Raw genomic sequence first — 27057 nt, 5'->3', positions numbered from 1 at the left:
TTCAGCTGCTGAAAACTTTATTCTTTTATTACTTCATACACCTGAGCTATGAAGGCTTGTACAAAAAAAAAAAAAATAAAATCCCAGTATGGTTTTACTGATGTTAAAACTGCAGCCTCGTATTTTTTGATCATTTGCTGTAAATATGAAGGGGGAGGGAAACTGCCAATGAATCTACTGAAAGCACTGAACCTTTTGGAGGTTATGTCATTATTGTCACAATGCTTTAATTATTTTAAGAAATGCCAATTTTATTCAAATCTTTCTGCAGAAATGTGTTGCATTTCAGGGAGAAATTCACTGAGAAGTGAACTTCAGTTCAAACCTTTTTGCTGTCTCATCCAGAAACTTTATCTCCTCCACCTAGTGGGAATGCACCGAACAACAGGCCACCGAGAGAGAAAAAAAAAAAGGATTATAAAAAAACACAAACATATTCAAACTTCCCTTACTATCGAAATTCAACATAAAATACTTGCAGCAGGCCCAGCTGCGGCAGGGAGTGCAGCAATCTGAAGAGATGAACGTTTGGGCGGAATGTAAGAAGCAAATCCTCCAGCGGAGGAACAGAGTCCATCAGCACGTGGAAGGTGTAGGTACGTACTATGGCTTGCAGAACGAGATCCTGTGAAAAACTGAGTGGCTTTTGCAAGATGCTATTTGAGGGTACCCAGCCCTCAGGTGTGGGAAGCATGAAGCCCCCAGAGAGCATCTTGCACATTTAAGTCCCCAATGAAATATAAAACACATTTGCCTCAGTTAGTGACCTGAGAGCTTGTTTTGGCTTAGTTGTTCCCTCAAGTATTTGCTGTTAAGTTAATTAAGCATTTAAAAGTAACAGTCTCTCAGTTCCCAGATACTCCACATAAATATCACTCTGCCTTCTTCTAAGGGCCAGATTTTCTGCAAGGGTAAATCAATACAGTTTCACTGATTGAGGATCTGGCCTTAAAAGTCTATCCAGTGCATTAAGAACAGCGCAGTATGACGTATGCCTTGGCAGTAGAACAATTCTCCAGATTAATATTTGAGGGAAATTTGGTAGTAAAAAAAAAAGCTCTATTTTGAAATGCCGCCATTTCTTTAATCAGTGCTGACCACCACAGTTTCTCCTCTTGTGAACTGCACAGTCACAGCCGGAGTTTCAGCGTCATTCTCCTCGAGCTTTAGTGCGGCGTTGTCCAAGCCAGTGCTGCTGGGCTGTGGCAAGGCGGTGGGTTCTGCCGTCAGAGTTGGAGTGGAGCAATACAAGATGAAGCCCACCATAATGATAATGAAGGACAGGATGTAAAGACCTGAAAACTGGCAGAGGAAAGAAAGAGACACACTAAGTCTTGTTTGAGGTAAAAACATGACAATCATAGAATCATAGAATGGTTAGGGTTGGAAGGGACCTTCAAAGGTCATCTAGTCCAACGCCCCTGCAAGGAGCAGGGACATCTTCGATGTTGCCTTTTTTTAAGAATGTGAAAGCCACCCTTCTTTTAAAAGTTATTTTAATGAAGATTATCACCATGATCTGTATTCAGATCTGAAAATCAAAATTCAACAGCTCCATTCACTGACAGACTCAAGCTGCTGGATGGTTTTCTCTGCATCTCATCCTCAACACTGTTGGACAGGGAGTTCCTTTAGGTCTACAGATCCCTCTGTTAAGACTACTGAGAGCGCCTGATCCTTTAGGTCCACAGAGAGATCAAATGCCTGTGAAGATGGTGATACTGAAGGATAGTTGTTTACACAAGTGAATGCTGGAACACTGTACCCCTAAGAGAATTTTGCTTCAGCACAGCCAAACAGTTCAGGTCCTGGCAAGAGATTAATCTCTCCACCCTACTGCAAGTCACCAGAGCAGCTGGTTCTCTGCACAACTTTCTTAACCATCTGCAGGGCTAGATAGATGTTATTACTAGACCAAAACCAGTTTTCTCTCTACCCAGCACATCCTTGTACGGAGGGAGATCGGCTCCTTTTACACAATCAGCATTTGTGCTCTGTTCAGAGTGGTATGAGGCAAGAGTATGAACCGATGAGGTACATCAGGCATTTGATTCATTAACGTTCACTTGCCTGTTGAAAATCCAACAATTGCCGAGATCCATCCATCCTGACAGAAAAATAAATGCTTTCTTTATAACACCAGGGTCAATAATATATAGTGTCCAAATTATCCACAGCCAGGAACATTTTTTCAGTAGGTTTTCTAAAATTCTCCGCATTGCCTTTGCCAAATCACACTGATTAAATGGCAGGATGAAGGACATAGTGCATCCTACATCCCACTGTCAATATTCCTAACCTCTTTAGCTTCCTTAGACGTTCTTGAAAAATATGTTCTAGTTTATCAAGAAGCAAAGCTGGATGAAATGAACGGTAAGACCTGGACAGTGGACTCTGATCCAAAGAAGACTGAGGCATCTACAATTAATGCACTGCAATTCCTGGCTGGTAGTCACTTGGCTCAGAAACCCTTGGATGGCACCATGCAAAAGGAAAAGCAGACTGAAACACACCGGCCTTGTGATACGTGCCCTCTCCCCTCACCTTGCTGGCTGTATGCCTGGAAGAGCTTGGACTCAAGCCTTCACTCTGTGCACACAGGGAAGAACCAAGCTCTGAAGATGTCCTGATGGAGGCAGCAGCAGCATCCATGGCCCTACCCATGACTGACCCATTCCCACCAAACGGGCAGAGCTTGGCTCTGGATCAAGGCACCAGCACGCGTTCTCCAGAGTGCAACCTAGGGCCATGAGTGAGCATCTGCTTGCATGCAAGGACACATGGCTGGCAGGCGAGACCGGGTGACCACAGTAACTGCCAGACCCCCTCCCGTGCGTATAAGGCAGTATCTGTCCCCAGTGCTGCTCAGAACCAATTCCTCCATGAGCAGATACAGAGTCACCATGCCAGGGTACCAAAGTTGTTGTAGTGCAGCTGTGATTCAAGGCCTGTCTATGTGTTTGCAGGTATCAACACAGATGAACCTTAACCATGCTGCTCCAACAGGCCCAACTTTTGTTTTTCTTTCTTTCATTTCTGAGGAGGGCTCAGTTGTTTCTTCCTGGGCTTTTTTATTTTTATTTTTTTTTTATTCCAAATACTACAGCAATTCCATTGCTTCGGACACTGATGTCAGTCGTACCTGTGCAGCTTATATCCCCATCCTCACTATCAAGCCTGAAGACTACTTGAAATGTTCCTGGAGGACTGTAACTCCATCTAGTGTCTGTATTTGCAGTATACTCCCTTCCACAGGCGTTTATACAACTAAAGCATTTGGAGACCTTTTTTAGTATCTCTTGAGAGATTACAGGTATGTATATAATGAGCTAACTAGGAACACGCATAGCAAAGATTCATTATGAAGCAAGAAAAAAAATAGTGCTCATCAAAACAGGGACGCAAAATTCACATTTCACCTTAAACAGACATCGTTGGGGATGAAAAGTTGAGTGCACTAGCAAAACACTGTGCACAAGTCAAAACTTCATAAATTCCTGGGCCTGGTCTCTGCTGTAGCTGCTGCAGGTTTGTGCAGTTTCTGTTTCGGAGCAGGCTCAGACCACAGCAACTCAGAGCTCCCCGAGGCTCACCCCGCTCTGCCGCCCAGCCAAGCCTTCAGTGGCTTGCTGTGAAATATCATCTGGTAATGGGGAATACAGAGCGATTCCTTGCATTTTTGTGTGTAGATTCCTGCACCCAGGGTGCTTTTGAATCCAGGAAATGTCCTGCCTTGTTTCTTTGCCCAGGAGGTAAAGAAGCTATATGGTTAACCTGGCAAGAAGATTTTCTACTGCTATGTGTTATGTTCAAAGCCGTGTCAAAATCAGGCACTCTCAGTTCTCGGTTCCTACGCGATCTCGGATCCCCTGATTACTAAAGATCCAGCATTATTATTGCTCCCCTTTTTGCTACTTCATTGTTTCTAACCACAGATGTAAGTTCCTATTTCAATAAATGTCTGAAATTCTCTTATAATACAACCCCACAGTCTTCTTGAATTCACTTTTCCTTTTTGCTACCAGAATACCCCACAGTTAACAATTATGGGATGATCTGCTCCCAGAAAGCCCTCTTCCCAAAATAAGCTAAAAATCCTGAAGAATAAAAGCTTACTATATCCCTTCCAAAGCTCTTGCTTACTTCTTCCTCTTTACTACTATTAATATAAATTTATAATCAATTCTTGAGTTAAGCTATCTGAGTGACAAAATACATGTTTGGAAGCGACTTAGAAAGGATTTTTTTAATTGTTAGAATGTAAGTATGGTTCGCTTCCTACATTCATTTTTAATGGATGCTTCATAGCTTGGAGCAAATTTTGGAACCCAAAAAACAGGGAGGAAAGCTGAGCTAAGAGACTGTTGAAAAGGAAAATCTAGCTGCTGTTGGACCCTACCTTTACCAGACCTCCGCGCTATAAAATAAATTGGCCTTCATTTTGAGAAACAAATCTGACCTAAAAGCTTCTGGCTTTCCATAATGCTGAAGATAAAGCAATCACATGGAATAAGACAAATTAAGTTCTTAAACAAAGTTCATAAGCTTCTCACTAAGCCCTTCCAGTCACCAAGCAACTGACTCAATTACTTCAATTACGGTAACAAGCTAGGTTTCCACAAATTATTCTAGATGAAAAGTGTAGGGTGGAATGAAATCTTTTCAGCACTGTCATTGAGCTTGAATAGACACTACAAAAAATATTTTAGAGAGCAATAAAAGTAACTGCCTTTTGGAGAGCATCCAGAATAGTATATTTATCCACATTTTTTTCAGTTCCTTTAGTCTCTCCTTAGCAGTAGCACTGAGAGCACTTGATTCGTATCCCAAGATGTTGGTAATTAACAGATTAAATATTAATTTCTGGAAATCAAGCCAAACTGCTCCTCTCTCAGACACCAAAGGCCTTTCAGGACAGGGAGATTCAAACTCTTTCTTTGGACACTCGGGGAGATGAACCATATTTAACATACAGCTCCACATGGGGCTTACAGCAAGAACTCTACCGTTTGAACACCTCAGGAAATTATTTACTATCTCTTAATATTAACTCTAAGGTATTCCATTAAGTGTGGAACTGTTTGAAACTCACTTTCTGCCTAAGGGTGCAATGCTATGTAACTAACCAAGTGTGACTCCTCCTGATTTACATCTGCCAATGAAGAACGATATAAGCTCTAAAAACGTACGAGTCCAAATGACTATTTCAGGCGCTTTTAAGAACATTATGCTTCATTTATAATTTTGGAGTAAAAACATAACTGAAATGGTAGTGAAAGAATGAAGGTACTTACCTTATAGAAGAAGAGGAAAAGCCCAAAGAACAGACTGTAGAGATCTGCAGTCAGAATACCCAGGTTGACCGAGGTTGCGCTGGTAACTTTGATCACTACTGGCATAAAGCTGTACAGCCCAAACATACACAGGGCAAAGACTGTGAACAGTAATGCTGTAAAACAAGATGGCAATTTACTCCTTTAAAGAACTATGCATTTTTGTCTTTTAGGATAAGGTCTGCTAATAGACGTGGGAATGTAAATTTAAGAAAAACATGAAAGAAAAAACTTATTTTCCAAGACTACCATGCATTGTAAAAATTACTATATCTATAAAAGAAAGTTCTTGTTTTTTCCTAGTTAATGTAGGAGCTGACTGAAGAAATTTAGAGCCACATTTCTTAATAACGTACAGTTCTCTTGACATCAAATTGTGTCACAAAACCCATTTTTCCAGTATTTCACTTAGGAAGGACAACAGAAAAATATTCTTGTGGTGTTCCAACACCAAACATGTCTGTAATTAAACAGGTTAAATTTTTACTTATTTCAATTTATTTTGAATGACAATTTCATGTTATACGTAAAATGCAAAATGTGAGCTCAAAGGTTTTAACATTCAGTCCTGCAAACTTTATCTCTGCTGAGCTGCAAGGTTTGCAGAAAATAACTTTGTGACAATATAAAATGAATGCTGCTTAATACCCAGAGAAAGAAAATTAAAACCTCAGCATTCAAAGTCTAAATGATTATCATTCTCTGGTGTTCTATAAAAACACACATCATTTTGTCATACACATACCAACTTTCCAGTTCCACTGAATTCTTATTATCTCCCTATGTTCCACAATGGCTCTAGAGTTAGAGAAAAGATATAACACAGTAAAAAAAGAAAAAAAAATCATATTCAAAGAAATAATTTAATTATCCAAATATGTAAGAAACATTTTGATTTATAATGCCTTAATTTTTTATTTAAAATTTTACTGAATGACATTAAATCCAACATCTAAGAAGCATGAAAAAAGAGTTGAAAATTAAAGTGTCTGAAAGACAAGAGCACTTTTATTTAATTCTTACGCCTTCTTCCCAGGCTTTTTCATTCTTCGGAGATTCAGTTTTATTTGAAATACCATTTGAGGAAATTATTAACTATAATGATGAGAAATGAGGAACATAAAATTCACTAGATAGACTTAAGTGCATGTGGTCTGTTACTCTAATGTGGTTTTTGTAGGAGTATACATGGCTTCATTTTAAGCTGAAGTTTAATATGAAACATCTCCTGCTAACAATTATCTCCCAAACTTTTCCACAGAGAAAATCCATTAAGAAATACATTCCTGCGAACAGCCCTCAGCATACTGAGTGTCCTCATGAAGATCAACAAAAATCAAAAATACAGCCAAGTATTGTACATGCTCAATTGCAGGATTTCAGCTTTAGAATTGCTGTAATAAGAGCAGTGCAAATAAAAAGGATAGAAAATGGATGCTGATCAGCAACAAAAATAAAATTCAGGTGGAAGGACTCCCACATAGGCCAAATGCAGACGTAACAAAGAATTAATTTAATAACATCATCATTTCATGGTAGACAAGCAATCATCTGTAGAATATTCTTAATTAGTTTTAAAATAAATATTAGATCCTTACAGCTGTAGACCGCTGATAATAGTCCCAAACAAGCCCAACATTCCTAGAAACTCCACTCTGCTCAGATTTTTCACAATGTACTCCTCACTCACATTAGAAATGGCATACAAAGAAGCACCAAGAAGCACTAAGACATCTCCAATCACCACGTCACTACCTGTACAGAGATATTAATCCACAATAAGGGTAATGCTACAAACACTTTTTAACTTTCCTGAAAAAGACAAGTACATTTATTTCTAACACATCTGCCTTCCTAGCAGCTTCCAGAGTAAAGGGAAAGGAAACATCTCCTGTGTGTCCAGGTGAGTTGCTCGGTCTCCAAGCACAGACTCTGCTATCAGCTTAACTCACCCTGCACAGTCTGGAATGAGCTAAACCCGGCATTTAAACCTCATCCTGACCGAGTCACTGCTGTACAGTCTAGTTCAGTCCTACTTCTGCTGAACTTAGGCACTGCAGGGACTTGAGAAAATGCCCAGTTAGAGACGCTCACCGCCTTTCTTAATACTGCCCCTGCTTTTGCTGTAAGGCCTGATTCAAGTCTTGCTAAACTCAGTCTATTGATTTCAGCAGGACCTGAACTCAGCTTAAAGCTTATGACAGGTCTTAAGTGGGTACCGCAGGTGGGTGGTATCATGTGTCCTGCTGCGATTTATTTGTACTGTGCAAATGGGACTCCCGGTGATACAATCACTCATCACATAAATGCCGTTACGCATCAGCTAAATAGCAAAAGGGTCACTGTTTTTTAAATCCTTGAATTGATTTAAAGTTTCCTTTGCTAAGCCAATTGGCAATCACTAAGAAAGTATGTCTGAAATATGAGGGTAAGCAGTAGTAAGGATACTCAGGCCAGCGAATAAAGCACAATTGTCTCAGGGAAATAAGATTTTCCTCCCTCAGGACTGAGATACTTGTACCACATAGCATTAAAGCTAAACCTCAGTATTTCTTGATGTCTTACCTACAGTAAGGCCCCAAAATAATGCCAAACAGGCTTATCTCTTTATGCTGCTTGACGAAGGCAATGCCCCAAAGTTTACCTTGCCTCATACCCTCTGGCTCTGAAAATTCAAAATTCATATTCAAAATAAGATCACTACGATATGGGTTGATTTAAGCATCTGTCATAGAGAAGATGAGACCTGCCCTCATCTGCGCCCGGCTAGATCCTGGTTCCCAGAGCCCAGCCTCCCTCCCGAAGGTCCCAGGAATTCCGGCATCCTGCGCTTTCCAGGCTGTGGCCTGTGAGCCTTGATGATATGTGGGGTATTTCTGTTGGGTCTGCCAAAGACAACTCTAAGAAGTCAGCCTGCTCTTAAGTAACTTTTGATTTGCTATTTGTGCTCATAGAAAACTGCAAACCAGAGAAGTCTGGCTGCCAGCAGGCTGATAGAGCGTAAGCAAGACAAGGTTTGCAGGGAGAGGCAGCATCGTGTACTACACCATCTCACATGATTAGTAAAAGTGAACAAGCTTTCACAAATGAGGTCTTTCATCAGGTCAGAGAAACAGCTGCAACATTTAAGCTTAACATAAGCGTTTGTATTTTCAGGTGGAAGAAGTAATCCAAATCTACAAGCAAAGAAATTCCACAGCTCCCTAGAATATCAGCATCTCCTCAGCCACTATCTTCTTGGACAAGAAATGCAAACAGCAGTGTGCCTTCTCCTCTGCTCTTTTAAAATAAACCTATATCCACTCCCCCTTATATTTGCTCCTCTTTCTCCTTTACAAGTTAGCCCACCACAGGAACCATCTCTCCGCTCTTCCCCCCCGCGATAATGGACTCCTTACCTTCGCTGTCCTGCCTCCCTGCCAAAATGTCTGCACCCACCATTGTTCCTACACCCAGCAAACAGATGGCAACAGCAAGAAAATGGATCAGCCTGTATCTCGCACGGAGAATGAACCACGACAAAGCCATCAGCACAGGAATCCCGAAGCAGTCCAGCAGCTGTGTGTACAGAGAAACAGTTTGAATTAGAAACCCACCCCAAATCTGGATTGCAGTATCCTGTAAACAAATGTACAGGATTTTACCTTCCATCGCTATCAGGTGTTAATGAAGGCTGCAAAGCAACTCCAGAGGCTTCATTTAAAAGAGGAGTCAGACCCACAATTTACCATGAAAAGCATTTTCCAAGTGAAGGAGGAGCTGGGGCAGGGAGTCCACTCTCTCCTGGTAGGAAGGCATTGATCTAGAAACTCTTCTAATGATGGATCTAATCAATCTTTGCCACTTCACAATGAATGCTAGGATGTTGCTCTGAAACCACGTTGCTCCCCATGACACCAATACAAGGAGGCAGTTCACTGACATTTCCTTTCCTCCCAGCTGGTTTTGTCTAGCTCATCTTTTCACTCCTTCTCCAATCAGTAATTAGAATTTAGGGCTCCATGCATACAAAGTAAAAATCTGGAACTATTAAAGGATCAAAGTGATCTGATTTTACATAACAGAGAATAGGGCAAGAATCTGTCCCTGCAGTTTTGGTTTTGATTATATTTTCCCCAGGTGGATTCTACTGGAAAAAAAAAAAAAAAAGTACATGAGCTGGAAGTCATGTGCAAAATTGGTAGGAGGAAGACAGGAATGGAAGAATAGCTTTCCTAAAGTCACCTTTCCAACCTTCCAACTTCCCATAAAATCACATGCAATCCACCCATGCATTTTCATTGCACCTAACTCTGTCAGAGCTGACTCTCCATGAGTCAGCAGTAGGTAACCCACTCTCATTCACCCACACCACAGCAACAGAGACGCAGGAGGCAGATGGAGTTCTGAAGCGCTTTGGATGTGTTTGCAGACACTGCCCTGAGCAGACTCAATGGCTACCGTTCAAGGAGTTCAAGGACGTCTGCGCTCCATGATAAGCAGTGACACTGACTTCTCTTTGGTTTCTTCATTATTCCCTCTCTGTGTGTTCCTAAAATCTTGCATATCTTTGCCTTGTTAGACCCACCCATTTTCTACCCATTCTCCTTTATTACAGAAAAAAAAAAAAAATCAAGAGTTAGCTGTGCACTTAATATAGAAAAATACCTTGCAGCATAAGATGGTCATAATGTTCCAGAATAACCCAATAATACCAAGAACATTAAGCTAATCATAATTGGTTCAATATTCAATTCAATAAAATGGACTTTGCTTCTGAATTTGTCTGGGGAAAAACAAGCGGTGTATTTTCTGACCTGCCTCAGTAGAGTGCCATGAGCATACATAAGGGAACAGTCTACACAAGAGCACACAGTCATCCTTCCAAAGACTGCTCACAAATTGCTCTTAAATGTCAGCTTTTTAAATCTGGCCTCTTGAAGTCACTACGAAGTATTAGGTTCAGGTCAATAGGATGGAGGCATAATCATTACAATCAAGGCAAAAGTCCTTCAACTTTAATGCTCATCGCTAATTTCTGCCTGCCTGAGTACACCATCACTGTCTTCCGCTGTGCTGGCTTCCGTTAGTTCAGTCATCGTCCCCCAAGGGTTTTAACCAAAGTCCTAAGACTTCCATGGCAAGTTTGGTTTTACTGGTCCATAACTACACATACTAAAGTCTTACCCGCACAGCATTAACAGGAGTTACTATAGATCAAATCCTAATGGTGCGCTCTAATCCTTCCATTTGTCTTTGTTCCTTGGATTGCCTCCAGCTTGTCCCGTTTGAGAAGTCTGTGCAAAAGCACTTGTTCAGGCTGCATTAGGAGACATCAGAGCCACAGAAGTCCTAACATGTGATACCATGTACGTCAATACAACTTTGCTCTATCAGAAGAGTATCATGCTGTGAGTTTCTATCTAGTCCCAGGCCTTTTTCTCTCTCTTACCTTTTGTCTAGACTCAAAAAAAATTTTCTAATATTCCCTCCAAATTTGGCTGTTTTGATCAGCATCAAATAAGTGTCATTTATCTGTTTCTGCAAAATGTACAATTTAGCTCTCATAACTCTGGTTTTCCACCTTTGGTCTGAACCAATTCTGTCCCAAGTATGGAAATGTATTTGATCTCTCTAGTGTGAAGTTGCAATAATGGAAACGAAGAAATATTACAAAAATTAGAAAGCAAAAATTTTACACCCTGGTAGTAGACATCTCTTCTACTAATACATAAGCTTTCACTTCCCCATTTATTGAGATGTTACCACATAGCTCTCCAAGCTCCCAAGCAGCTTTTCAACCCAAATAGAAAGAGCTGAACAAAAACCCTTTAAAGAAATAAAAATCTTAATTAGGATGTAAGGGAGTAGTACATAATGAGCCAGAAGCTCCTCCAATAATGCCAGATGGGGAACGGCTGCACCCAGGCCAGTAACATACTGTACAGCTACAGCATCCTGGTTAGAGGACTCACAGCCAGGACATACAGGCACCAAATGATGAACACCACACCCTGGTAATCTGTTCCAGGGAACAATTAACCTCAATTACAGACAGAAGAAATCTGATTTCCAACTACTGGATCTTTCCTTCCCTTCATCTACTACATTACAGAGCTTTTTGGTGGAAAATGCTCTCTTCTGTACAGCATCAAGATCAAAGAGGTGCAAAGCAGATGTAACATTGCAATGAATTGTGTCAATGGAATCATTTAAAATAATAAAGTTTATTTATTCAGGTTTTATAACATTTACAGCCATACTGCAGTACTGATTACCATTGCCAGTAGAGCCTCAGTAAACTCTCATCTTATGCAATTCTAGTCTGTATTTTTACAAAGGAAAAGCCCAGATAACCTGTTGATGTGATTTACAAATGTTTTGACTCAAGCCAGCCTGTGGCCATACTGTTTATAGAAAGGTTTTAAAGGTAGGGTGAGTAAATTATTAAAAGATGTTTTAATATGTGGTTAATAAATGATCACAGACTGTTGAAGGTCCTCGGTTTGCTTATAATTGCCAGCTCCAGACAGCTTTGTGAGCAAGAAAGCTCAACAGTTCATCCTGCTCACTTCCTCGCATGGCTCTCTTCGGGGAGTTTCCATTTTCTCCTGCTGAGGTTAACCCTCTTTCATCAGCTGATATAGCTGCCTATAAAATGCCTCCACTCAAATTATCTGTGGAGCAAATGCTAATTGTGCCCAATAACATGTTAACAACATGAAACCACAGCTATGCTGTTTGTTTTTTTTGCTATGAAATAGGTGGTCAAAGATCAGCACAGTGAAGTCCTGCCACAAGACAAAAAGACACTGGCAGCAAGAAGTCTCACTGGCATTGCTGAAGCCACAGACAAACTGAAGGAGTCGCAGTTGTGGATCAAAGTCTTTTTTTTTATTCACAGAGAAATGAGAGCTGTTATCCTTGTGTTATCTTCTTAAAAATCTCCCAGCTCCTTCCGTGCAATGCTGGTATTTGGTAACTACAGGAAAACTGGGTTTGCTTTTGCGTGCATGCGTGAGAAAATACATGGAAGTTCCCTGCTGAGCTGAGAAAACTTAACTTTGAAGATAAGTTTCATAGTGCTGAGCTGACACTCCAGCCAGCCAGCATTTTAACAGATTACCCTGTATTCGGGAAGGTAGCATACGCTCCTGCGTTGCTCTTCTGCTCCCTGGGCACCCACTCACAGCCAGTACTGCAGACAGGCCACCAGGCTGGGTGCTCTGAGCCCCAGGTTCTGATGTAGCTGCAGAACTGCTTCCTACTGACAGACAGCAAATGCCTTGTAGGGGTGCAAATCACAGGCTTTTGTTTCTGTTCTGTAACTCATTTCTGACAATGGTGAGAAACTGGTGACTTCACAGAATGTGCAAGAAATCTTACTGCAACAGGCAGCTACAACAAATTCTCAGTTACTGAACTGATACTGAAAGAAGCATCAATCTGAAAACTGCCACATGGGAAAAAGGTTCAGCACGTGCCTGAGTTTGGCAACAAGACAGGACAACTTACTGTATCTATTCTTTCTTAATTTCTACGAATTAAATCATGGGAATAGCTTTACTGCTTCTGAGAACTTAGATCAAAGTCCTGGCTTTTTCAGCTGTAAAGTAGATGATCAAACAATGTCTTAGTTATCAGCTTAACTTGATCTTGAGACTGAGACACATAATTCTTAAAGCTTTGATTTCTTAGGCATTATTTGTAAGGAAATTAAAGGCCTAATGAGGCATAACATGTAAGTATGAAGTGGAAACATGACAAGAGTAAATCCATGGGGCAGATGGTACTGGTCTTTAAGCAGTGCAAGGAAAAGTTACTGCAGTTCTCTAAAGGGAGCTCAGACAACAGGAGTTTATTGCTTTACAGGTAATTCTTTTAAATATTAAACCTTTTTACTTTGACTCTGTAAAACACTGACACCTAAACACTCCTTTCCAACTAACAGCCAGTTCTGTACAGTATATTATTTTTTTATTCAGGTAAATGGGGCCATGACCCCAGCCACAGATCCACCATCGGTAAGAGCAGGTACAGGCTGGCACGTCCCCAGACACACTCACTCCTTGCTTCTGCAGCAACCACGGAGCCCCACAGGGAGCTAACCCAGGGGTTTGACACGGCTCGCCTATAGTCCAGCAAAAGGCAGGGTTTACTCTGACTTTGCTCAGTGCCCTGAGGCAGTTTGCTCAAGCGATTGGGCTGCGCAAGCTCAGGAACATGCAGCTGAAGGCAGGTGGAAGGCACTCTATCTTCCAGCAGCTGTGTCTGTCTAGGGCGACAAAGAAACCCCAGCCTCAGCCCTCCTGCTCACAGAACTATGTCAGAACACAAGATTTATCCTAGCACAGCGACACTGTACCAAGGATGCTTACTGGCACTTCAGCACCCTGGCAGGCTGATCTCCCTTCCATCTCTTCCAAAGAGGGGCCTGAACTGAAGTGCCACATCCAAAAGCCATAGGCTTAACCCTTCACTGCACCAGCTAATTATCAGCATGTCCTCACACATGGGGTTATGTCTCACAACATCTCCCACAGCTTCTAGGACTAGGCAAGAGGTCTACCTCGCTCTCATCAGCAAGAACCTGCACTGAGTGAGTGTTATCTGGTCCTAAGTCTTTATTTTGTGTCAGGAGAAAAACTTGAGTGGCTGTCAGCAAACTCTCAGAAGTGCTTTCTATCAGAATAACTAGAGTTCAACTCAAGAGCTGGCACTGGGTAATACCAGCCAATTTTCTCTGCTTCCTGGAAATGTTATTCATGATGCAGGATGCTCTTCTCTGTACTGCTGAGAGAAAATAGATATTGGAAAGCTTTTCAGGCTTAAATAGCTTCCATGTCTGTCCTATGAATCTCATTTCAGAAACTGGTCCAAAATTGTAATAAAAGCAACAGTTCAAAAAGAGAGATCAGTCCTTACCTGCACACTTGTAAGGGTTGTGTATTGGTAGGCTTTTACAATCATGTAATTGGCTTCAACATCAGCCAGTCCCAAAAATATATACTTCCACCACCTCTGTTTTAAAATTTGCCAAAGACTGTCACTGCCTGTTTAGAAGAAAGAAGTAATCAATATGTGTTTCTTTCCAACCAAACGTTGCACAGGAATCTCGCTTTTTAGAAGTATAAATAATACTGAGACCTTCGATTTAGGTTGCCCCTGCTTTAGAAAGATACAATAACAGCAAAATGCAGCCTGGGAGGAGACAATGCAGACAGTGAAAAGCACAGAAATTCTTCCACATAAGGAAAAAATTCAACAAGCCTGGAGTTGCTTATAAAGAGTAAATTAGTAAGAATAGGACAAATATTAAATAGCCTCTGGCAAAGAAACTTGCTACAACAAAGCCTATTTTCCCTAATATAACATAGGATTTGAAACCAAAAAGCACATAATTTTAAACAGATACGAAATGAAATCAAATTAAATGCACATTTAAGCACATGGAAATGAATTTCATAGGTATTACAAGGCAGGAATTTCAGCAGGAACTTTAAAAAGCTAGGACAAGTATTAAATCCTTTCATTTCAAAATCTGACAGGAAAATGTAGAAGAGAAAAAAAATTATGAACCAAAATCTCCCATCCCATATTTCACATACCAGTCCTAAATGCCAGCATTGTTGTATAAACTAGAAGAAGCAAAGAATAGTTGATAAAACTTTGAAACATTGGCGTATTCACTTGGTATTGTTCTGCTAGGTACTGGCTTGTAACAGCAGTCCCACAGATAAACAAGGAGAGCATCTGGCCCAGAATTATCGTTTTCAAAATATGCCTGTGAATATAAAAGACAACACAATAAGATAAGAATTAAACATTCAAGTTTTTTTAGAAAATATTTGCCAGTTGTACACAGCAGATCTACTCTAACCTCATGACAGCCATACAATAAGTGAGGCCAGTTCAAACCACCAGTGATGGAGACTGCAACAATTTGCAAGGATCTTCAAGTGGCTCACCTGGGCAGGCTCAAACCAATGTCAGGATCTATTTTCATCAAGAGGGATTTTGATACACATGGCTTGAGTTAAATCCTTCGTCCTCCACTGAGTCCTGTTCTGACTTAGGTGAACAGAAATCTGCAACACGGAGATAAGGCACAGCTGCCTTCAGGCTCTTCCAGGACCTGAGTCTTTGAAAGTGAGCTGACACCCTAAGCTGAGCCATGCCAAGGAAATACAAAAACATTAACCATAGAACCATAGAACAGCCCAGGTCGGAAGGACCTCGAAAGATCATAAAGATCATGCAACCTTTCGTGGGAAAGGGAGCCTGGGCGAAATTATCCAGCACCCTGTCCAGTCACATCTTGAAAACCTCCACACCCCTGGGGAGGTTGTTCCAGTGATTGATTGTTCTCACTGTAAAAAAAAAGAAAAAAAAAAAAAATCTTTCTTATAATCATAGAATAGTTAGAGTTGGAAGGGACCTTCAACGGTCATTTAGTCCAACCCCCCTGCAAGGAGCAGGGACATCCCTGACTAGATCAGGTTGCTCAGAGCCTCATCCAGCCTGGCCTTGAACGTTTCCAGGGATGGGGCTTCCACCACCTCTCTGTGCAACCTGTTCCAGTGCTCTACAACTCTCATTGTAAAAAATTTTTTTCTAATATCTAATCTAAACCTACCTCCTTCTAATTTAAACCCATTACCCCTTGTTCTATCACAATAATAAAAACTGTTATAATTAATAAATTAATACTTATTGTGGATGTTTTTCTGCTATACTCCATAACATCCTGCTGTAATTGAGGATGGAGTTAAGAGCACATTCTGGCCAAAGATCATGTTAGCATTTACTACTCCTTTTAAGTCCAATCCACACCTGGGGGCGGGGAGGAGCTCATGTTGTTTTAGTAGCAACTCACCACCTAATATAAAGTGGCTGTGAACTATTCCAGATGTTCCTAGACAAACATGAACACACACAGATTGCTGTGTATCTTCCGGCTTGCTGTTTCTCCTGCCAGTGGAGCTATGCAGGTTTGTACCACACCAGTCTCTGCCTGCATACTCACAACAGACAGTGAGAGGGGCTCAGCGCTGTGCTGTCTGTACAGGTCTGTAAAGTTCACATCTAATTTGTTTACTTTGAAGACTACTGATGAGAACTCAACTGCCTGCACAACCGATTCATTTGTTCCTACTCAAAGTAATTGAGCAAGGGAAGAAAGCATCCCACTAAGATTCTGCAGCTACCCTGTTCCACATCTCTCCCTGACGATTTCTGGCCAGGCACACCAGGTGGCAGTAACACCAGTTGTTTTCCCAAGGTGGGTGATGTGAACATAGGAAATACCAGCTCACCCAGCTATGCTGTGCGATCCAGCTGTCAGGCAAGGAGAAGGGTGTGTTCGGCGTGCTGAAGCCAACTACAATAATCCAGTCAACCCCTCCTTTTGGAAGGGAGACATCATCTTTCCATGGATTCTAATTCAGCTGCATGAACCTTGTTTTCAGTTCAGCCTGACACCAAAGCTCTTCTGACTTTAAAAATGCTGCTAGGAACATTTTTCTCTCCAAGTCCATTTTGATGAGACAGCAAATCTCTGCAAAGTCCAGCCATGCTGCACTTCCAAGAGATTCAAGCCCCACATTTCGCTACAGCTTGCCTTGCTTCTCCCAGCAACAGTGCACATCCACATTATAAGCTTTCATAGATGATGTAACGATCTTGTAAGGTCACATCCAGCCTTGCGTGAATAAGTCTTTCTGGTGTGCGAACAAACATTGTCATTTCTAGCACTGTGAATGTTGAAGTAAGCAACAGAGATCATGTTTCAGCTAAAAATTTATTGTGGCTACATTGTAGCACAGTATTAACTGTAAACAGTGCTATAAAATACATATATATGTTTTTTATATATATATTTGGATTTAAAAAAAAAAAGGAAAAAAAAAAACCTTTGAAGCTCCCTCACTTGTGTTCTATTGAATTTCTTTTTATTCCAGCTAAAGATCCAATTGCACTATTCGGTGCACCTGACTGTTCAGCAATGACCACGACACATTCTGGCCAGTCATTCTGACTGATGCAGAAATGTCTTTCTACATTCACCTAAAGAATTAAGTTAATCAGGCCTGACTAAGAAGAATGTAACATAGCTTAGCTAAAATTTCCAGGGTGAGACTACATCTTCGCTCAAGCAGGCACAGACAGCGGTTCCAGCTCATCCTCTGCCAGCTTTGAACTCTGGCTCTTCTGCAGTAGGCAAGACGACAGGAGACCCATTGAAATTTCAAGGAAGAAATAACACAGTAAAAATGCAGTTTCAGGCATTTAAAACATACATAAATATTTCTTGTTATTCAAATAAAGAGTTTCTTGTTCCAAACTAGCAGAAAATATTTCTTCTTTACCCTCAGTAGAGCAAGCCTTCAGCGATTTACTGGGCTAAACTCAACCATGCTTGGATTAGCTGGGAGGAGGGCGTGGAGGCGAGGATCAAACCTGTGTAGAGGTGTGACTGCTTCAGTTAAAACCGCAGCGGTCTGGCCCAAAGCTGTGAAGCCTGAGCGGTCCGCAAAATGAATTGTGCCAGTCAATACGTTACCAGGAGAGGTGAAAGGTGCCTTGGCTGGTAGAAGCCCTGCTCTCCTGGACGCAGTCTCCCGTCCACCTGTCTCACAGGTGGTGCCACAGAGATGGGCAGAAGCACAGGCACTCCACAAGCATCTGGCTTGTTTAACACGGACTTCTGCAGGGCAAGGTTTTAAATATTTTGCCCAGGATATGATATGCAAGAGGTAGCTTTGCTTCTCCTGAACTAGGGCACTCTCTTTATAGCACAGGACCAGACTCTACACGCACCAGCAAACTGGAGAGTGACTGCATTCCAGCGAGACGGTAAAGGGGGGAAAATCTGCTGTCATTCAAGTTTGCTGACAATCGATCAGCTTCAACCACCACTTATTAAAAACAGGAAAGATCTAATTGCCCTCCTGCAGTGTAGTAACTCCACTAAGCTGATCCTCAGCTTTTGTAATAATTAAGAATTATCTCCTTGTGTTTTTGCATACGGGAAGAGACGTGGGTCCAGAATCTACAGAACTGTTTGCGTAGTGGTTGCTGCACCCGCAATCACTGCTGTTTAGTTAATGTATGTCTCAGCAGTCCTACAGCATTTACTTCTCCAGTACTGAAGGCACCTGACAAAGCAAGCAGGCTTCATCCTGCCTCATTCCCTTCTTTATTTTTCTCTATTTTAATTCAGGAATTTTTTTCTTCCCTGTACTGAACAGATTCAAAATGTTAAGATCGAAAGAGACACATAAAGACACTGTCCACTGACAGGGAAAGGCTGCCTTTAAAAAATGTGAATCCCAAACCGCTACATTTCTGGCAGCTTTCTCAGCTGCATGTAAAATAACAGCCTCTTGCCCTGACAGCAACACCAGGTGCAGGTCTCAGCAGGAAGCACCAGCAGTTTCCCTCACACCGTTTGCTAAAGGTGTCAGAATGAATTTCTTCAAATTGCAAAGGTGATGCCGTGTTCCCGGTACACTGCACTGTGCCCAAGGTGGTTTGAATGTAGTAATATGATCTTCATTAAACATGGATTCAAGAGCCTTATTATTAAATTCCCATAGAAAATTTTTTAAAGTATTTGAGCCTCTGTAAAACTCAAGAGCAAACTTTAAATCCTATTGTTTCCATTCGGTGACATAATTTATTGAAAAAAAAAAAAAAAAAAAGCTTCGAAGACATGCGTTTCCATTAATTCCGGTATTGGCATGAGTATTGACAACCATGATTTCCTTATTAATAATTTATCATTATTTTAAAATATATTAATTATTAACTTTTGTGTGACAGAATTTGATCCTGTCCACTCTTTTTTTAACGCGTTGGTAAGGACTAGATCACTTTGAACTCTCAGATGACGCAAGGTAAGTGGTCTGAAATGGCCTTTTACTTTTATAGTTTGGGGGATTTGTTATTGTTTTTTCCTGCTTAGTAGTTGGCTACTAAGTAATTACTCTTCCTCTCCCTTCAAACACCATACTTAGCTAGCTATATCTATGCCCATGAGCAAAACTAGAAAACTAGGAGTCTTTTGGGGATTTTTTTTTTTTTTTTTTTAGAACATGGGAGTTTGCCACAAACTGGTCTAAAGCTAACACTGAATCATGTGCGGCTCTTGACACCATGAGAAGGTCAGGCCACCTTTCTTTGGCTCCATGTGAAATGCAGAAGAAAAATACCCCAAGACATTAAAATACAATCAGAGTCTATACCTGAAGGAAGTTAAAGAAAATCTAACAAGCCCACAGTTAACAGTTTTGTTGGCTATTAGTTTAATAAATCCTATAACTTTAATCTGATTTTTTTTTCATGAAAATAAATACAGCTTTTCAAAAATTAAATTTATTTATGCCACTAGTTAAACACTATCAGGCAAAGCCTGGCAACACTCTTCGCATAGACAGTTTACTTGCACTTCAGCTTTGTCTACTGAACCCTTCCTGAACAGGGAGCAGGGGGAAGAGAGCATTTCATTTGAATAATCTCATATTTTCCTGTGAGCACTTAAAGGAAAACACAGGTTCAGACTGAAGCCATATTCCAACATGATTAGCAGATAGCTCAGGATAGGAAAAAGTATTTTTAAGAACTAACATTTTCAGAAGTGTTTCAGCTTTGAAGCTGAGATCAATTTAGTTTGTAAAAGGCAAGAAACAGAAGAGACAGACTTGTTTTGTTTCAAGAACCAGAAAGCATACTTTATACTGGTTTTACTGAAAAAAAAAAAAAAAAAAAAAAACTTGCTTATTACATACAAGTATTAAACCTTCCTATGACTCAGAAAGGCCTCTAACAAAACTGAAGTGGCTGAACCTCCAGCCACCTGGGGAGAAAAAAAGAAAACGGAAAGGAGAGAGGGGGAAAAAAAAAAAAAAAAAAAAAAAAAAAAAAATCAATTCAGTATCTCTGACAAGACCTTGCAAAACGCAGGAAGAGCTCTTTACTTCTTTCAAGTATCATCAATAGACTCTATTAGTGTAGCTCTCTGGTAACATTTTGGCAGAACTACTAGCACTGGTGAGGTTACTGAACAGTTCAACAAGTTTGTATCTTGTCTTTTGGGGCATTCCTGACAGGCAGGAGGAAAGAAAAAAAGAAAAACTTATAACCAAAAGAGAAAAGCAGGCTGTGCCCTCTGGAATAAGCCTCTGCTTGGCCAGCACACACCTCCACGCAGCCTGGTCTTGAGACTCCAGCTTGTAAGTGCGGGGCTGGCAGGGGAGACAGCACTTCCTAGTTGTCATCCGAGGCTATCTGATGGAATAGTTACTAGAAACCAAAACTAGAGCCCCAAAAAAGACTTTTAAACAGTTTGAAATTTTTTTTTTTTTTTTTTTTTTTTTTTTTTTTTACACAGACGGAAACTAAAGCTGAGTGAATGGTAGCTCTTGCAGGCTGGAAGTTAGAGGAGATAATTCTGCTCTCACAAGGCAGGACTTGACAAGTCCCAGCCTCGGGATGCCTGCGATGTCTGCACACCTTGGCAGATTTTCCCCCTCCCCAACGTTTTCCATGCTAAACCAGTACACACATTTTAAGTTATATACTTGAGCAGGTCTCTGTCCCAAGCTGATCCACGGAAAGAGGGAAAGGGGATATTGCTCAGTCTGGCCTCCACACCTCATCTCTGCTATTTTGTTCTGTTACCTTCTCTGCCTACCGAGCTGATCTTGGCAACAATGTTGATGAAAGAGTACAGAACAGATAAAAGTACAGAAAAAAATAGGAAACCAGAAAAATCTTAAGCCAGAATTACTAAAAATAAATAAATCGTGTATGTCCCTCAGTTTAACAAAATCAAACACATCACTCACTAATTCTATGATTAACTTCGCCGAAGCGAACTCTTTCCGCGGTCACGCCGCGGCAGTTGCGGGCTGTAGCCTGGCCGTGCTCCCGCGGCGGCCTCGGTACCGGAGGTTCACGCCTCCCGCCAGCTGCGGCGGCCAGAGCTGCTCCCGGCTGCCGCCCGCACCCCGCCGGTGCCCGCTCTGCCAGGGCGGCGGCCTTGCACCGGCCCGAAGGATGGGCGGCTTGGCTCGGTCCCACGCCCCTCTCCCCGCACCGAGCCGTCCCCCCAGGGCGGGCACCAGACGGCTTCTCCCGGCCGCACAGAGAAGCCACCGCATCCTGGCCTCCTTACCGGCCACCGCACCTCTCCGGCGGAGCGCGACCAAGGGAGGCTGGCGGCCGCGGCCGAGGACTCACCAGGTGAAGAGCTTGGCCCTCAGCAGCGCCAGCAGCCGGCGCGGAGGGGCGGCGGCTGCGGCATCGGGCGGACCCTCGGCCCCGGGCGCAGCTGCCGGCGCGGCAGCGGGCGGCGGTGGCGATCCGGCAGCAGCAGAAGCCGCCGCCGCCTCCATGCCGCGGCGCTGCCTGGCCCCGCGCCTGGCGAGAGGGAGTGAAAGCAGGCTGCGCTCCGCCGGCGGGAGGGAGGAGCAGCGGCTCTGGCTACCGCCGAGGCGAGCTTTGTGCCCGCCGAGGGGCCGCCCCCGGGAGGGGCATGGCTCGTCCCGGGGCGAGGGGGGAGGGAGTTCGGCTGCCTGCCCCGGGATGCTCCCGGTGGTCCTGCCCCTTAGCGAGCCCCAGCCCCGCTCGGCGGGTTTCCTTCCCCCCGCGGGGTGCAGGCGGGGGCAGAGCGGAGCAGAGCGGCTGCTCCAGGAGCGCCAAGGCCAAGCTGATGTTCCTGCTCGCCAGCTCAGGCAACCCGCGGGGTCCCCGGCGGCAGCCCCGGCCCGGTGCCCTGCTGCGGGCCCTGCGAGGCCGCTTCGGGCCCAGCCCCGCCACAGGCTTCGACCCCCAGGACGTGTCGGGGCCTGACTGCGGCTGGCCTCATGTGCAGGCCTTTCAAGCCTCACCTGTCTTCCAGTTACAGGAGTGAAAGTCACTCTGAACCCTTAAATCGTAATTCCTCCCAGCTTTGTGCACAGCCCTCCGCTTCTCTGTTTCTAATGCTTCAACTCCTAACTTTTTGCTGACTCCCATGGCTAAGGATTTACCTCGTCCTGTTTTTCTTCACCCAGATCTCAGCTGGACTCACCTGGAGAACCTAGTGGAATTTCCCATACCCTGGTGGGTTTTTTAATGACCCTCACTTTCAGTGTTGCCCTGTATGTGCTGCAGGTGATGGAATCAAACCCCAGAGGTGCCTGCAGGAAGAGCAATCTCCTGCCCGCGGTGGTGCAAACGTCTGTCACTGTCCTGGCTCTGCCAGCATCCTTTCTGCCACAAGACACTGCTGCTCTCTACCCTCACCCGTTCCCTGCAGAGCACCGTGGCTTAATCTTCCTACCCCCAGCACCACAATGTTTTTTCTGACATGTTTTTACCCTGTCACAGTTCTCTCATTCAAGCTGTATTCATCTCCCTTTGCAATCACCCAAATTCATTCTCATAGGATTTGATTTAAGAGTGTAAAAAAGGCACTACTCTGCCATTTTCAGATCATCTTTATAACTTTATAACTGCCTGTCAGTCCCTCTTCAGCAGAAAGGCGAATTTTAGTCTCCCACTTCCCAAAGGCCAGGCCCTAACTGCTAAAGTATTGGCTGGGCGGGAGACGACTGGTGCTCAAATCTCCTCTTTGACTCTGCCATCGTGCAATATTAAAGCCGTAGGTCAAAATGAGAAAAAAAGCTGTAAATTTATATGTCTTAAAAGAGCATTCATAAATATACTTTGATATTTATTTATATATACCCATTTCTATATTATATTATGGTTTTATATATTTTTCCTTCAGTTGCATAACAGAATAGTTTATGGATTTTTAAATTTTGAATTCCTAATCCAGTTAAAATCCTGCCGTGACTCCCACAAGAAATCAATCTGTCAAGATTAGTTTCAGTATTGTGATAGGTATGAGTCAGGTCTTGCCAGTCACAAATTTCCACAACCTAAAATAAAAACAAAATTTTTAAAAAATAAGCAGAACTATCAGACCCTGCACATCTCACCATATCTGATCTCCACAACTGTGGTATTATTATATTTGCCTTTAATTTTATTTATCCTATACCTGCAACCTGCTGCCGATTCTCCACAGATGTAGAATCATGTCTTTGGTGCTTTTTGCCTCCATTTCAGCTCAGCTCTTGGAATTCCTTGCTACACGTAGGCTGCAGCAGCCCCACACCAGAAAGCCACTGCCAGGCTGGGGCTTTACACCAGAGCTGCTCAGCTGAAGGCCTGTAGCCCCAAAGGGATCTGTGTACTGAGAAAATATGAAACAAAGTAATAAGAGTTTAAACAGGTAGGGACCTCTTCTTAATTTCATTTCTTTAACAAAAAAAAAAAATTGTTAGACTTTGGGGACTAAGTTCATTTCAGAGTATGTTTGCTATCTCTGGAAATTTTTATGGCTTGTGAACAACACGGCCATGAGTGCAGAGATATCTAAGATATCTGAACATGACTTTGCATTCAGCTACTCCTGCTCCAGGCTCCTGCTTTTACTACAATTCAGGGTTCATCTCAAGTGTCACCATGGCTGTGTGTTTCCGAATTTTTGTCAGCCCTTGAGTTTGTTTCGTGGCACAGTGAAGCGACACGGCAGCCTGCGGTGTGTGCCAGCCTGGCTGCCTGGCTCCAGAGACACCTGCCATTCAGCCCAGAATTGGTATTATCGCTCCCCCGTGGCATCTCGCCAGTCAAAACTTGGGAGTATGTGCATCTAAGCCTCTGCATCCTCTTTCAGATACAGAAACTTTGTTCAGGGTGCTCTACAAAAGCAACTAGTTCCACCGTAACACAGTTTATTGTGTCTTTACTCGGGTGAGTGGCTGTAATTCATCTGCATGCAGGATGTATTTGGATTCTTAATCGGCCTCCATACTAGTAGGCATATACCACTTTTTTTGACTTAGAAAAACTGCTGACAAAGAACTACCAGCACCACATTTGTAGAATTCTTTAAAAATGAATTTTTTCTATTCAAAATTCAATATGAATTTTAAATTATTTTGAAGTGTGATCAAAAGGAACTAAGAATCTAAATATTTCTTATAGTTTGTTATCTTCTAGAATGGTTGAAGGATAACCCAGAAGTAACAGCATACCTTTTTTTGCTCCTTTTAAAAAAAATACTTTTGAGCTGAGAACAAATAAAGGAATTAACACAGCCGTAACAAATGAGACACAGACATAGCTCTCTTATCTTCATCTGCTTTCAACTCCTTTTTGTTAAACAGTTTTATTTCACTGTGTTCTATCAGGCTGTTCCTCCTGCTAAGAAAATCGTAAGTTTGAGTAGGTAATAACAGTGGATAACAATGATAACAAGTAAAAACACAGAACATAATTTTTAAGTTCACAGCATCTGCTTTAAGTTTCAGGGAACTGAAATGCCATCGTGCACCTAGACCCTTTATTGTCCATTACTATAACAAAAATATGTTCTCTGTGTTTACCTTATCAACAAAAGGAAAGACAAAAAATATCACACAAATTTAACTTAAAATCTGAAAAAGCAGAAGTGATTTAAATTGGAAATATTTGTGCCACTAGAGGTCCTTCATGGTCAGATTATTATTTCCTCGACAGTGTTATTTTTTTTTCTATTGCTTTATCCATGCTACATACAATAATTTCTGTCTCTAAAGAAATCTGTTTTGTTTAATGTAATAATTCTTAGAATAATAGAGTGATTTTTCATTGATTAAGCTTTTTCTGGGAAAATATCAATATAAGGATTTTTCAAATAGAATTTCTTTAATAAAAGATCCTATTTTATTATGAAATAAAACATTATTTATTTTTTAATTCAACAACTGCACGTTTTAACATTTCCAATTTTTCATCATCTAACACCCCTCTCCAACATAACCACTTTTTTTCTTAGAAAAATAAAGAAGGAAGAAAAGGTCAAACTAATTAACAAAATTAGGATAAACCACTGGAACAATAAAACAATATGTAAGGTAGTTTTTCTCTGCTACTTCATTATTTTCTTCTTGTTTTTCCTAGTTAGAAGCCAGTTGAAAATGTTTGAAAACTATTTGGAAGAACTGTATAGCCTTGGGAAGTTGACTGACAGGACTGAGATTAAACTTATCACTACAGAACACAATGTCATTTATCAGGAAACTAGTAACAAAGATTTGTAACATAAGCTCAACATTTGGAAATGATTAGGAACCAAGGCAAAGAAATACTTGCTGTTCCTGGGATGGCCATGAGCTGAAAAGGCCAAATAGCTGCACAAAGGGCAAACGTAATCCTAGGATGCATCAGCTGGAATCAAAATGGAGATGTGTTGGACTATACAAAGTCCTGGGGAGGCTTCTCAAATGTAGTGTATGTGCTGGTTACCCCTGTTCAAGAAAAATGTACCGAAAGATGCAGAAAGGTCTACAGGAGGCCACAGGAGCCTGGCTTGTTAATCTAGAAAAGGACACTGAGATGGGGTGGGACCATTGTCAAAAAGGCAGAGAGCAAACCCTAGGAAAAAAAAAAACAAACGTATTTAAATAAAAGACAAAGTTAGCACATGAACAAATATGTGTATATGAAATATTATTAGATTTAGGGTGACAATGAGGAGTCAGCTCCTTACTAATATTTGCAATACAGCTGCCTCTATCAGGACCATCAGGGCCTGAAACAGATTTTCCATAGGAGTAGCAGAAACAAGAAAATAACTACCTGGCAGCCAGACATTAACCCCGATAGCCAAGAGATTCTGTATCTGTAGAACAAAAAGGATTTGCAGATGAAGGAAATGGCAATTTCAAATGTAAAATATTCTAGTATTCTCTAAAATTAGCCATAAAAAAAATTAATCCTAGGAAACATCATGGTAAGCTACTCAGTGCAAAAACACGCCTTATGGCTGCACCGACATACTCTGCGGTGCAATGGGGGTCTGCTGTCTCTACCAAGAAGGAAATTTGAAGCAGAATGCATTTCCACATTGCAATGTCAGAAAAGGTATTAACTAAGCTAAAGCAACTGAACAAGGAAGGGTGTAAGTAAATATATGGAGCATTTTATTTAAGATAGAAGAACAAGATTGGAATTTAGGTACTTGATTGTTGTAGAAAATCACCAGAGCCAACAGAAATAGTGAAACAGAGGGTGGCATTAGGGGAGTGATTAATACAAGCTCACACGAGTTTTTATGCATCATTAATTCCAGTCTCACACACCATCCTCCCTTCCCGTTCACCTGAGATGTGACTCCCTGCTTGGAATTGTACCCAGCCAAAAAAAAAAGGGGTTTTGTTGCAAACATAGGGCCCCTGAGGCCTAAGTAAGCTGATGTGCATACTAATTTCCGTAATAACTAGTAAAATCTCAAATCACACTGACTTTGCACCCAGTCCAAACACAGCTCCCTCAAATCTTTAGTCTTCCAGCACTGACACCAATAGAGATGATACTGAAAGAGCTAATGGGAAAACTGGAGATTACGGCTTCAAACCATGAGCTGTATCTCAGAAAGGCAGACATAATAAAGCCCAAGGACCATCAAAATTTGAATCTACTTAACACATATTGATAGCATGATTTTTTTTTTCCAAACTCTGTCCCTGAAATGAAGGAAACTGTTCTTCAAACCTCAGACAGATTTCTTTCTGTTAAGATAATCATATTTTCCCAGTGGTTTCACAGAATAGCATTTAACACCTCTGGCCGTGCAGCCGCAGCCTACAATAAGACCTCTTCAACAAGCGTCTTCTGCTCTTTGGACTACACAGGACAGTTCTGACTT

General features: G+C 41.8%; 1 protein-coding gene across 1 annotated transcript; it reads right to left on the bottom strand.

The window, feature by feature from the left end:
* On the bottom strand, positions 1–21709 carry SLC35F2 (solute carrier family 35 member F2). Its single transcript, XM_086739570.1, has 8 exons — positions 21555–21709; positions 14921–15096; positions 14238–14365; positions 8732–8891; positions 6932–7088; positions 6079–6131; positions 5295–5449; positions 1–1302 (listed from the first exon to the last, which is right to left on the bottom strand). Exons 1-8 carry the CDS (start codon positions 21707–21709, stop codon positions 1084–1086), a joined length of 1203 nt encoding a protein of 400 aa, XP_086595696.1. The 3' UTR covers positions 1–1083.
* Positions 21710–27057: the final 5348 nt, after the last annotated feature.

The sequence above is a fragment of the Chlamydotis macqueenii genome, chromosome 1 (genome assembly GCF_036417535.1).
Source record: "Chlamydotis macqueenii isolate bChlMac1 chromosome 1, bChlMac1.mat, whole genome shotgun sequence".
Taxonomy (NCBI): Eukaryota; Metazoa; Chordata; class Aves; order Otidiformes; family Otididae; genus Chlamydotis; species Chlamydotis macqueenii.
Note: the sequence above shows the minus strand (reverse complement) of the source record. Positions and strands in the feature narration are given on the sequence as shown.

Coding starts and splice junctions, on each gene's coding strand:
- SLC35F2 (XM_086739570.1), bottom strand. CDS start 21,709: ATGGAGGCGGCGGCGGCTTCTGCTGCTGCCGGATCGCCACCGCCGCCC. Junction 15,097..21,554: donor AGGGCCAAGCTCTTCACCTG/GTGAGTCCTCGG, acceptor TTATATTCACAG/GCATATTTTGAAAACGATAA. Junction 8,892..14,237: donor CAACCCTTACAAGTGTGCAG/GTAAGGACTGAT, acceptor CTGTACACACAG/CTGCTGGACTGCTTCGGGAT.